This window comes from Ovis aries, chromosome 11, assembly GCF_016772045.2.
Source record: "Ovis aries strain OAR_USU_Benz2616 breed Rambouillet chromosome 11, ARS-UI_Ramb_v3.0, whole genome shotgun sequence".
Lineage (NCBI taxonomy): Eukaryota > Metazoa > Chordata > Mammalia > Artiodactyla > Bovidae > Ovis > Ovis aries.
This window is the reverse complement of record NC_056064.1, coordinates 47,642,318-47,655,185: the sequence shown is the minus strand read 5'-3', so window position 1 is coordinate 47,655,185 and position 12,868 is coordinate 47,642,318. Positions and strand designations below refer to the sequence as shown.

At 43.8% G+C, this 12,868-nt stretch overlaps 1 protein-coding gene across 4 annotated transcripts in view; it reads right to left on the bottom strand.

The window, feature by feature from the left end:
* MAP3K3 (mitogen-activated protein kinase kinase kinase 3) overlaps positions 1-12,372 on the bottom strand; it is a 60,769-nt gene extending 48,397 nt beyond the window's left edge. For 2 of the 4 annotated variants that reach the window (XM_027974350.2, XM_015098870.3), the window contains exons 1-3: positions 12,028-12,372; positions 4,051-4,172; positions 2,408-2,500 (exon numbers count right to left, since the gene is read on the bottom strand). In XM_027974350.2, the coding sequence (XP_027830151.1) occupies positions 2,408-2,500; positions 4,051-4,172; positions 12,028-12,031 (219 nt within the window). In that variant the 5' untranslated portion in view covers positions 12,032-12,372. The remainder of the gene's footprint in view (positions 1-2,407; positions 2,501-4,050; positions 4,173-12,027) is intronic. The other 2 variants (XM_015098871.3, XM_027974351.2) reach the window with 1 other exon arrangement.
* Positions 12,373-12,868: the final 496 nt, after the last annotated feature.

The window sequence follows — 12,868 nt, the reverse complement described above, 5'->3', positions numbered from 1 at the left end:
CACAATAAAAAGCAAAAGACAGTCCTCTCAGTCCCTGCCCCTGCTGGCAGAACAGCTCCCAGAATTCTCCTCCTTTAGAGCTGATACCAAGAGCCTGCCCTTCTAGTGCCTGCTATGAAGAAAACAACTTTTTCATTCTCAAGTACCAACTAGTAAACATCTCCGTGCAAGCCTCTACCTACCTCTGTGATAAGATTCAAGGAAAACAGGAACCTGTGGTAATAAGGATTCTATTTCTTCACTGGGATTTTCATATGTTAGGTTAGCTGCAGAAGTCTACAAAGGACCATCTGATTGATAGTAATGTCAATCCAATAAAGGCAGAAATCCTTATCTTTTCAGCTCCATAACAGAAGTGACACAGTCACTACCGCTTTACACCCGTGCCCTGTGCTCCAATGTATAAAGCGCTTTATATTCTATGAGCTCACAACTTCCAGAGGTAAACAGAAAAACTGAGGTTCAGAAAGGCCATCAGACTTACACAGTACTACTTTTACAGTAGGTAAAACTACTGTGACCAGGAGTCAGAAGACCTGGGTTTGCTTCCTGGCTCTACTTAAAACCTTTGCATAAGCACTTTGAGAATTTTTAAACTATAACACACATGCTTATATTGTTGTTATTGCTGTTAATTGTTGTTGTTGACAGCACTCTCCAAACTGTAAAATTCCACGTTAATGGATTATTAACAACTCAACGACTTCTGGGCTCCTTTCAGTACACTAAGCTGTCAACTTGGAAAAATAGCACCTGTTGCTAAAGCACTGCAAGTGATGACTTCGAAAGAGTCTGCACATTACGGCCTACAGAGCCGTCCATGGGCCCCAACCACACCTAGGGTGCGCCACACTGATCCAAAAATGTGCAGCCAGCTCTAACCAGGTGGTAGGCTTCCAGGGACCTAATGGGAAAACACAAACTGCACAGATCCTAACTTCTAGCAAACAGGTGGATAACCAAGCACGTCATGCCCCTGTACTTCCATAGCTGCTCAGAACACTTAGCCGTTCTCAAATCATTCCCTTTTTCAATTAATCGCCTAGTTTGTTTACTCGGGGAAGAGGATGTCTGAAGTCTTGCCAAGCAGAGATATTAAACTAGGCTTTCCCGTTCTTCCAGGCCTCGGTCCCAACCAGTTCTGTCACTGAAGTCCCAGCTCCTGTGGCATTCCTCGTCGTGCCAAGTCTGAGCCCCAGGAGGGCTGCTGCTTGCCCCTGCGAGCACCAATCTATCCCCAAACAAACCATCTTTCCTACTGGCCAAAATACTTGGGTTCTTTCAACCGGGACTCTGCAACCTGAATCTTTAGCCCACTGTGATATTTCTTAGACCAATTTGGCATCTCCTAGCCATTTAAATTAGGTTTTTGATCTTTCAGTCCTCTCTCCTCCTAAGCATGGACCTTCTGGCAGAAGTGGTAATGAGGAAACTGTTTATTCCTATCCCAGGCCCAGACAAACAAAAGCAAGAATTTTTAAAAAGGGAATTCACTTTGTAAACTGTAAAGTCCTACAGTAACAAACTATTAATATCTCGAGACTCTTAGGCTGGGCTCTTTTCATTATATCAGGCTGTAAACACTTGTCCCCTCTGCTCTCACCACCCCCATCTTACCCCATCTCACACTTCCTCGGAAATGCATTCACTAAGACTTTCTCTCTCCTTCCGCTTTCAGGATTTTGCTGAAGAATATTTCTCCTGGTCAGAAGCTGAACATCTGCTACACTTCCCAGAAGAAACCACTCTACAACCTTGACTTTATTAACAGCAGAAGCTAGTCTGATGTTTTCATTGTCCTTTTACCTAAAGTTAGCATAAAACTTTGAGCTTCAATTTCTAAACAGGCATGACAGTTCCACAGCTTCACATTCTCCCCAGAACCCCATGCCCCTGGATTAGACTATTAGATAGGTTTCCCACTGATGAGTTTATCACAATGTGTAGAAACCCATGACTCATGACCAGTCCATGGAGGACATACACATCTCCAAGGATGTACTCAATTTCTTGCCCAACAAATCAATAGTCCCTTATATAAAGTTGTGCTAAGACCATAGCCAATAGCCACATGTTGCTATTTAAATGTAAAATAATTAAAACTGACTAAAAATTTAAACTCAGTTCCTCAGTTGCTCAACAGCCACGTATGGCCAGTGGCTACTACATTGGGGCAGCACAAATATAGAACATTTCTATCACCATAGAAATTTACTGTTCAGCAGTGATACAGGCTGCTTATGAATAATATTGTTGTGAGAAATGGTAACAGAACACAGGTAATGAGTAACCAGTGCTCCCTACAAATCCACTAAAACAATTTGTCCAGGATATGAATTCCATACACTTCCAGCACTGCAAGATTTAAAAGCACATTTCAGCTTTAATGGGTAATTTTATTCCTTACCAAAAATTTCTTTTTCTCACTGGCCCCTGCACATGAGCTTGTTGTTACTGTGGGGCTGTTCAGAAGGGCTGAGCTGCTGCTGTTGTGCTTTTTCTTTAAAAACAAAAAAACTGAGGTTAATAATTTGTATCCTTCATGCTGCAGAAAAAGTCTGATGATATTCAAGTAAACTGTGGATCCAAATAACTAGTATTTCTTGTTAAGATTATTTCCTGAGAGTAGTCAATCTTTTTCACAGGCTTCTACTTCTATAACCACTGCCTTTACTCCAAGAACACAGCAGTAGGCACAGTAAAAGATCAGGATTTTCTAATAGTAGCTTTAGTATCCTCTGAGCAGGATTCCTAAATAGTAACAGACCACTTCACTCCTCAGCCGGGTTCTTTCGGGCCTTCCAACTCAAGAAAGCTTCCCCTTTTCACCTACTAACTGATATCCACGCTAACAGTCCCATTTGGAGAAGGATCAGCTGACTGGAGCAGCATTAGCAAGCACACTCCACATAGGAAGACAGGAAGGAAAGTGAGGTCATTAGGCTCAAGTCTGGGGGAGGGGATTCGCTTCTGGTAAAATGCTCCTTCCAAAAGCAGCTTTGAATAGAAAGGTTACAGCAAGGGAGAACCCACACAATCAGAATAATGTATGAAAGCAGTACAAGAATGGGCCCTATTCTGTTGCTCCCCCAGTTCTATAAGGTAACCACAAAAAATAAAAGCAGCTCTCTAAACTATTCCTTCCGCTATAACTGAAACAAAAGGACTTGGGGTCCCCAGTTTTCCTAAAGGCAGGAAATACTCTGGGAGGCTACATCTAGCAGACCTCAGACAGAAAAAGTTTCAGCTCCTTCTACTTTCTCCAGGAACCAAGAGCACTTTTAAAGAACTGGTAGACAAGGTGCATATGAGGAGAGAGAAGGTCAGCTGACAACCAAGAGAACCACAAGGCGGAAATCATCAAACACACTGAACACAGCCCTCCGAAGCCCACTAGGAAGGAAGGCTCCCCCTCACTCACGCCTCTCTTCTGCCAAAGGACCCAGGAAACAAGGAGGTCAGCAACACTGAACAGAAAAAAGTTCTCACCAGTGTACAAGCGGAAATGTTAACAAAATAGAAACTGTTTTCCTAAGAAAGCACACAGCTCTCAATAAAACAGGTACTCTCAATTACCTGAGTTAACAAGGGGAAACAGCTGTAAATAACAATAATAACAAAATCACTCATTCTTACCTTTCAGAATATATGATGTTTTATTAAATATATTTCCCTTCCTAATTACATTTAAATAAACTAAAATCAATTAATTCTTCCTGAGAATATACTGTTTAAAGACCTTCTAAGCTAGAGATCATGAGTCTGGATAAAATATTTGCCAAATGATCAGTAAAGGAAAAATTCTATGAATACTCCTCATAATTAGCAAAGAAATTACTCTTATTCTTCACAAATGAAATACTATTTACAAGGTCAGATCACAAGGCACTGGGACTCCAGATCATGACCCACACCTGGTGGGTATACATCACTTACCTACCATTCAAGAGACTGTGAAAGGAAGGGGCCAACAGCATTTAAACCTGTAACATATTTCCCATCTGAAACTCACCCCCAACAAAGTTATTTAACAGCCACAGCTGCACACACCTGCCTATTTGGGTGACCCGTGTCTTTGCTCTTCATGGTCTCATATCCAGGCACCCGGGGACGTCGGCTCATCTGGAGGGCCACCAGGTCCTTCATGATCGAGTTCAATGCCTCCTGCTCATCTGCAAAGAAAGAGAGCACATGGGCTAAGACACTTTAAAACAGACCACAAAAGAAAGTACTTTCACAAATTGTATGACTCATACTCAGGGAGTTTTGCCCAGGTGAAATGACAGGTCCTGTAACTAAATGACATAAATTTGCTATCTGTGAAAAGAGGATAACTGGCAAATTGAATTTTAATAGATTCTAACAGCTCTCCAATCGGATTTCTGGCAGTAATATCTACCTATTCACTGGGAGTGAGAGAGGTGCTCAAACAAACCAATTCTTCCAGTGCCAGAGAAACTCAACCAGGAAAAATAGATGAAAAGTTGGAGTGAAGTGGAGAACAACACAGCACAGTGTAGCAGGGAACTGAGCAGAAAGATGAATTCACGGAGAGTCAATTATGAGACAATCAGTCACAGACCTATTCTTCAAGTACTATAGGAGAGCATATTTAAAAGGTACCAAGCAAGGTTGCTGCTTTAAACAGAAGTTGTTTCACAAGCCTAGCCTTTGAATGCCCCTTCCCAACTCTTTACAAGTTTATAGGCCTTCTGCTTCCCACAGGGAAGTCGAAAGGCAGTTCTATTGTTTTTCTTCCCTAACCAAGCAAGCAGTGCATTGTCTCTGCCTTATTGGTATTACTTTTAATCCCCCTTTCTTGAAATAGCATAGAGCACTAGAGTTCTCATGCATTGAAGACAACTGGCCAAAACCGAGAACCTAAAACCAGGCCAATTCCACATTTTGCCAAATTCTCCCAGGTCCTTCAAGAGATCCTTGTCCACTCAAATAGCAGTGGGAGGTTGAAATAAACAGGTCTGTTGATCTGCAAAGAAACATGAGGAATGAGCTGTTATACTTGCTTTCCTGACAAGTGAGTCACAGACTTGGGGCACACCTTAAAAGAAGCAAGCACAAGACCCCACCCACAGAGTGTGCCTACCTTCTGCCCTTTATCCCTGCCCCTTGAAAATATTCTAATGCCCTGTGTACAGGAAAGACCAGCACGAAGCACAGGAAGTAAATGGCATCATTCGCCTCTCCCCTCGTCCTGGACCAAATCTGCTCAGGTGCCCTACTTGCCCTCTGAGGAGGTACAGGTAGGAAGAAGGGTACCCATGGAGAGATCTCTGTCTGCTCAGAAAAGTAAAATTAGATTTAAGACTTGGAAGAAAAACACCATTAGAGTAGCTTCCTTACTAATTCCACTTCAAAATACATACAAAAGTATGAGTGATACAGTTGTAGCACAAAATGAATGAAGTAAATGAGGTAACGAATGAGGACGAAGTGGGTATTTACACAAAGACACTTATTAAAAAATTAAAACTCATACATCCCATCAATTATTTTATATTTTCTCACAATTTACCTGTAGGCTCCTTAAAGAGAACTTGCTTGGATTTTGTTTTTTAACCCCCAAACCAAGATTTTAAAACTAGAGTATAACACCTAAACTAGAATGACTGGCTTATATACATATAATACAAATACACGCATTTATATTGGAGAAGGAAATGGCAACCCACTCCAGTATTCTTGCCTGGCAAATCCCACGGACAGAGGAGCCTGGTGGGCTATAGTCCATGGGGTCGCAAAAAGAAGAACACGATTGAAGCAACTTAGCATACACACACGCACTTCTATTAAATTTAACATAAATAATTAAATATACATGTATAAAATTGTATATCATTAAATATTATATATGTATGAAATTATTGGACCAACTATAACAGTAAATGAGGGCTTCCCAGAGTGGCTCAGTGGTAAAGAGTCTGCCTGCCAACGCAGGGGACGCAGGCCCAACCGTGGGTCAGGAAGACCCCGTGGAAGAGAGCCTGGCAGGCTGCAGTCGATGGGGTCTGTCAGATACAACTGCGACACACGCACGCACTTGACAGAAGTTGGGCTCCCCATGACCATGACTAGATGGCACTAGATGGGCGTTTTCTGAGGAGCATCCACTGACAGTCCTAACAGAGAGTGCATGTGATTTTCAGTATCAAGGAAACCAGCCTTAGAGCTGAGAATAGCTGTCTCAACTCAGATATGGAAACAAAATGGATGTGTATATTCACACACAGATACACACACGCTTTTCAAATCAAATCTGTGACAAGCATGACTAGAGAAATTGTTTCTAATTCTGTATAAGATGATGCTATTATAAGAGCTGGTTTATCAGGTTGACAAATTCTGTTTCCAGGAAGCTAACCAATTCCTGGCATTACTTAACGGATAAACTTGTTTGGTAGTTCCAGCGCTGAGAACACACTGGAGGAATGGTCTGGCTCTATCTCCTGGAATCCAGGACAACTGACACAGTGAAACATAGTTATAGAATCTGCTGTTGTGTCAAGAGAGCATACACTTCTAAAGGCAAACTGGTTCTTAAACTGATACTTCAAACTGAGGAGATGGATAAAGACGGGAAGCACATCAAGTGGTTCTTTCAGGCATTTCTTCCTGGATTGGGATTTTAACTGAATTATCTGTGCTACCGTATGCATTCCTTAAAAAAAAAAAAAAAAAGAAATTAATAAATAGCTTTCTTAGAGTGCAACAGTTATACGGACCTTGGAGTCAGAAAGACTTGGGTTTTAAGGAGCCCTTAGACAAATTATTTATTCTCCCTAAACCTCAATTTCCTCATCTGTAAAATGTACGTAATAAAAGTATCATTACACAGAGCTGCTGTGAGACTTAAGAGGGGAAAAAAGAAACCTTACAAATTATTCCTCATGGTACCTAATGCTGAAAAAATGCTGGCTATTATCATCATCAATGGGGAAAAAAAGGTTAATGGGAAAAGACTGGAGGCCACAATATATCCTAATACTTAATTTTATTTTCGAATTTTTATTAATCATTAACAATAACCATTTACTGACTACCTATCATGTATTACACATTAGACAGTTTTGAAAGATACTTTCGATATCAAACTCTAGGGGTAAAAAGACAGACAACACACAGATACAAGGTTATGCAAATAAAGAGATCGAATTAGACAAGATACAAACCAGAATACATAAACACACGTGTGAAAAAGTTTTTTTACAACGTGAGTAGCAAGGGGTTAAATAGATAATTTTATAGAATAAAGATTTTTTTCTGTTTTGAAAAAAGGAAAGCTGTTCCAGCTATGGATGAGAGCTTTATAAATGAACTGAGGAGGAGAAGGGACGTGAAAGCAAGTGAACAGCGGAGGAAAAGAAAAGAGGCTCAGGGACTGATCCTGAGTGAATACTCACGCCAACAAGAAGAGTAGGAAGAAGATGTGCCAGCACAGAAGTCTTTAAGAGAACCAGAAACAGACAGACAAAAGTAACACCACAGAGCTAAGACTGAAGAAGAGCAGGGGCAGGCAGGTCCAATAGGGTAACAGAGGCGAAACATCTTGACAGGGAATCGAAGAAGCTGAAGATTGGAAGTAGTGGAAATCAATAATTCCTTTATGAACTTTACACGTGAACAAGCTGAGGCAGAGGTAAGAGTATGCTATAACCTTGAAAAGATTTCCAAAGGACGGGGGTGGTATGACACACTTCAAAGCTACCAGAAAGAAGCACAAAGGAAGAAGTTAACTCTAGAGATTAGAGGGTTAAAGATCTAGGGGTGAGGAATATTCATAGGAAAAAAAAAGAAGGGCTCTATGAAACAGGATTTGCAATCCAGGCTTAAAAAGTGGAAGCTCTGTCAGCAGTCTCAAGCAGATAGCTATCCGTAATTATCCAACAGCGAGTACTTTTTCTTCTGATATCCTGACCTAAGGCGTGGGGGCTGCCAGGCAAACACACTCCTCGCTCATTAACCCCAGCAGGAAGTCACCCTTCCAGACTGAGCTATTGCTTCTATCTAAAAGCAGGGTCTTAAGGCACTCCCATTTATGAATTCCCTTGGCTAAAACCCCAGAAAAGTTTCCAGAAGCAACACGTCGTTGGATAAACACTGTTGTCCCGCATGATGCCAGACACTCTTTTTCCCATACATACAACTCCCAAATTTAATCTCTGTTTTCATTTAAATGATTTCTTCATCTTGGCAATGCTCTACTCTACCCAACTTTGTCAGATCATCCGATCACACTGCTCACTCTGGAGACCCTGTGCCTCAGTGTCTGTGAGTCTGATTTTACTGCCTGACTGTTCATGACATGCTACATACCCGCACGGTTCTCCTCCATCCTGTCCCTCCGGGCAAAAATCATCTCCTAGTATAAGTATAAACAAAAAGGTCTGATCCTGAATTCACAACAAACATTTTTCCTTTTTCGTTCAAGGTCCTGGCTGAAAACTTTGCTAGATCTCAAAGTAAAATTCTGGGGTTTATTTTTCTGTTTCTGTGATATAAGAGTCCTTCAATATTAGTTGATGACTTAAAACTTAAAAATACATATTACAAAGTAAGCTATTGCTTTCTCATAAGAATCCATACATCACCATCATATTTTATTTTAATGAAATTTAACCTTTGAGGTCTGAGGACTATAGGATAATGCATGTCAATCTCAAAACTACAGAATTGATCTCTCCATCCAATGTATCTTTACAGTTCTGACAAGGTATCTTTAACACCACTTATTTGTTTATATGTTTCTGGTTCACCTTACCTAACTATAACTTCTTAAATACAGGATAAATACATACACAGGGCCATGTACTGTATCTGACACAGAAGAGATGTTCAATAAAAGGGGCAAAGGAAAAATGGATAGCTTAGATATAGTCAGAACGAAGAAAACGGCTTCTTATCCTGTGTATTTCACTAAGTCGTGCCCAGTTGGACTGATATTTACTTTTTATAAATGCCTAAAATTCAGTTTTAAAGCCAACCATAATTTTGTAAAACATCAGAAGTCTAGTCGTGACAAAGCCATGTTGAGTCATTAAACTATGATCCCAATTTCAATTAACAAACAGTTGCCAACTACTTAGATCTACACAGGCAGTCAGATTCTAGCCAAACTGAATTGAGACTGGTATAACTGGGAGCTTCCAACAGCCTTGAAACAATGATTCTGACTTCAAACCAAGTTATCAAACCAGAACCACACCATCCTAAATCCTACACTCAGTTCACATTCCTGTAATGTTTCCAAGTTGTTACATATTTTTCAGTAATACTTCCCACCAAACTTTAGATTGCATTTATAGAGCCCAAGTAAACACTAGCAAATTAACCTTAGGTGTAATTAGCAGCATTTACCACTATAATTACTAAAACCAGGAGGGAATTTTGGTGTGACCAAGAAAAAACGACCAGTCAATTTTCAATTTTTTTAATAACCACATAATATCAAAGCCAAAAAAAAAAAAAAAGGCCAAAAACAAACAAAGAGAGCATTTCCTATTATTTACAAGGATAAGTGTAATTTCCACTAGAAAGTTACTGGGGCTAACTGCCAATATAAAATCTGACCTGTTTTCATTACCAACCCAAGCTGTCAAACAAGCTTGAGTCTGGGGCTTAGAACAGCTCAGGAAAATATGACTGTTAACCAAGGAACCTGAAGGGCAGGAACTCAAATTAGTTTTACCCCTTTCCTCGCTGGGCTGGAGTTTAACAAGTATAATAAAATACTAATAAGTCTATGTTTCTCCCTTATTACCCCTTGAACTTATTTAGGACTACATACAGCAACTAACGCATGCTAACCTGGGAATCTGACTTTTCATCATTTATATCACCAAAATGGAAACCAGTACTTAAGAGAGAGACTCCGTGCGTGTTTGTACATACACCCTTGCTGAGCCCTATACAAAGCAAACTGAAGGTCAGGTTCTAAAAGAATTCAGTACTAGTTCTAGGTGCATGCCAAGGTCATCTGCTTAAAAGAAAGTGAGAATGGTATGAGGGAAGAGTGGTGAAGAAAGCCAGGCAGGGGTTCTTAAATCAGCTTGTCTGCCGATTAATATACTGCAGTCACCAGGCAAGTTAATTTCCCCCTCACTGTCTCACTTTCTTCACGTAAAAACTGACATGGGACCAAATGAGAAGATATTGAGTTTTTGGTCCTTTTTCCTTTGGGGCTCTGGACCCTATCTACATAGTTCCTTTCGTCCCCATCACTGTCTCTCCATATGCTCACACATTTACGTTTTTTGAAATGATTTTGAAATGTGAAAACAGGCTGACCTCTATTTTATTATTAGGCACGAAATGTAGTCAACATATCTGGACACTGATTCAGCACTCGAGAAAGTGGAAAATAGGAGGTCTGCACACCCTTAAGTATTCACACTCCCCTTTGGGATTTAAGCCTGTCCCCGCAGGATAAAAAGGAAAGACTGATTAGAAAGATTATCACAAATGTAGGTTCACAAATCAATTCAAAGATTTAGTGTGATCATCAAATTCCAGAGCACAAGATAAATGTGCGAAACCTGGGGAGGACAAGAAGAATTATGTACCCCATTTACAGTAAATGCTCAACGAGTATTTGTTGAATTACGTATTTATTCAATAAATACCAGGCCTCACTGAGTTCGTTTTCTGCTTGCTGTCACAGACTTTGCCCAGAAAAGCAAGCACTTCTGAAATAAAGCATGGGAAGGAAACAGCCCAATAAATGAAGGAACCCATTCCTTACTGTAGAGGGGCAGCATGGAACAGAACAAGGCAATTCATTCAAAGCCAGAGTGTAAAGATGGGCCACAAAAGATTATCTGCCCAATGTGACACAGCAAACACTCAGCCTCCTACAAAAACGACTTGACCTTGCCATAGGGCAAAGCAAACATTAATGTTCCCTCTTCACAGATGGAATCAGTGGCTGTGCAAATGACCCCTTAACTGAAGTTTACCCCTTGATTAATTAGGACAATAACAAATACTTTGCAAAACTTGCCACTGCAGACAACTGTATCAAAATAACTGATCCAACAAGAGAAGCAAAGTACATCGAACATGTTACTGCTACTTAATGAACTCCAATAGTCGTCTGCTAAATTACCACAAAGGACATGAAATATAATTCAGTTCAAATGCTGCGTGTGGAAGACATTAAAACGTTCCTTAGACTACATCTTCACAACAGAAATTGCAACCATCGATTAAAAAGGAAATGATTTCAGAGATTTTTTTGTGTAGTGAATGTTTCTCTCTTTCAAAAGTTACATAATTTCAGGGACACCGCTAGATTAAACTAATGGATGTAAAACACTGCAACGAGATTTTTCAAAGAGTAGGATGTGTATTATCACTGGCAGCCGATTCCCAAACTCCAGCAGTCTGCGTGCAGCTCGCATTTCTCAACCGCGCGGTTGATAACAGTGATTGCCATTTTAATCACCTCGCAGCCTGTCTCCCCGCACGCCCTCCCCCCTGCGCTGGGGCGCGCACAGGGCTAGAGAGCAAGCCCCGGGAACTCTCACAGGCCGGCCTGTGTGAGCAAAGGGAAGGAAATGACACAGGCAGGAAAAAAAAGCAAATCAAGGAAAAGACACAACAGCAGCTAGGCCTGCACCAGCCTCCAGCCCGGGCCCCACACTGCGCTCGCGCTCCCCCGCCCTCGGGCTCGGGGTCCCGCTCGCTCGGCCCGGAGCGCGTTGCTCCGCCGAGCACGGGCCCTCGACCCGCTGCCGCTTCCTCGGGATGTGCTGGCCGCGCGGCCAGGAAAGAGGCGGCCAAGTGGGCTCTGCGGACCGGGGCCGCCCTTGAAGGCCGGGGGAGCCAGAACCCCCACCCGGGCCGCGAAGCCGCTAAGCCCGAGCGGGGCGGGCGGGCGCCGGCGGTCCGCAGCCCCGGCCGGGCGGGCTGTCCATGCCTGTCAGGCGGCGGCCCAGGGTCCTCCTCCCCTCAGCCCGGGGCGGGGCGACGCGAAGCAGCGCGGGCACAGGCCGGGGCGGTGGCGACACTCACCCATGGTGGCGATGGCGGCGGCGGCGGCTCGGGCCCGAGTGTCACCTCCGCAGCCGGAGCTGCATGCCGGGGGCCCGGGCGGCGGGGACGGCAGCGGGCCTGGCTCCGCGCGGGGGGCGCGGGCTGCGCTCGGGGCCCCCGCCGCCTCCCCAGGCTCCGGCTCCGGCTCCGCCCGCGGCCGGGCGCTGTGGCATGGGCAGGGTGGCCCGCTACATCCCCGGCGCTCCTCGGCTCGGCCCAGCCCGGCCTCGGCGGCGCCGCTCGGCCCGCCCGACCGCCAGTCCCTCAGTCCCGAAGTCGTTCCGTCCGGCCGCCGTTCTCCACCTCAGGAACGCTCCGAAAAACAAACCGCTGGTCGCGCAGCTCGCCACCCTGCCTGTCACTCACCCCAGCACTCGCCAATCCTAGCCAGCCGCTGGCCCATGGTGCCACCCCTCACTCATTTCACCACCCAATAACAAGGAAGAAGTCGCTGCCCCCACCGCCCCTCCTCCCCCAGCTCTCTCCAACACCCTAACTCTCAGCCGCCAGCTAATCAACGGCACCCCTCGATGAACCAATCCCGCCTACTCTCGCAGGATGCCAATAGGCGAAGCCAAAGCAGTTTCGGAGGGTTGTCTACCCTCTGCCAATCATCGGAACAGCTCCCGGTTCACTCCGCTGCTAGCCAATCACGTAGAAGGCTCTGAGCACCCTCCTCTGCGCATCCCTCGCAAACTTGCCCGCCCTCTCTCCCCGGAGGTGTGGGTTTTTCCAATCACAGCTCGCGCTAGAGGCTCCGCCCACATTCCCACCTCCTGTCAGTCACCCAAGTCTCGGCTGGCGCGCGGGCTGGCGCGGT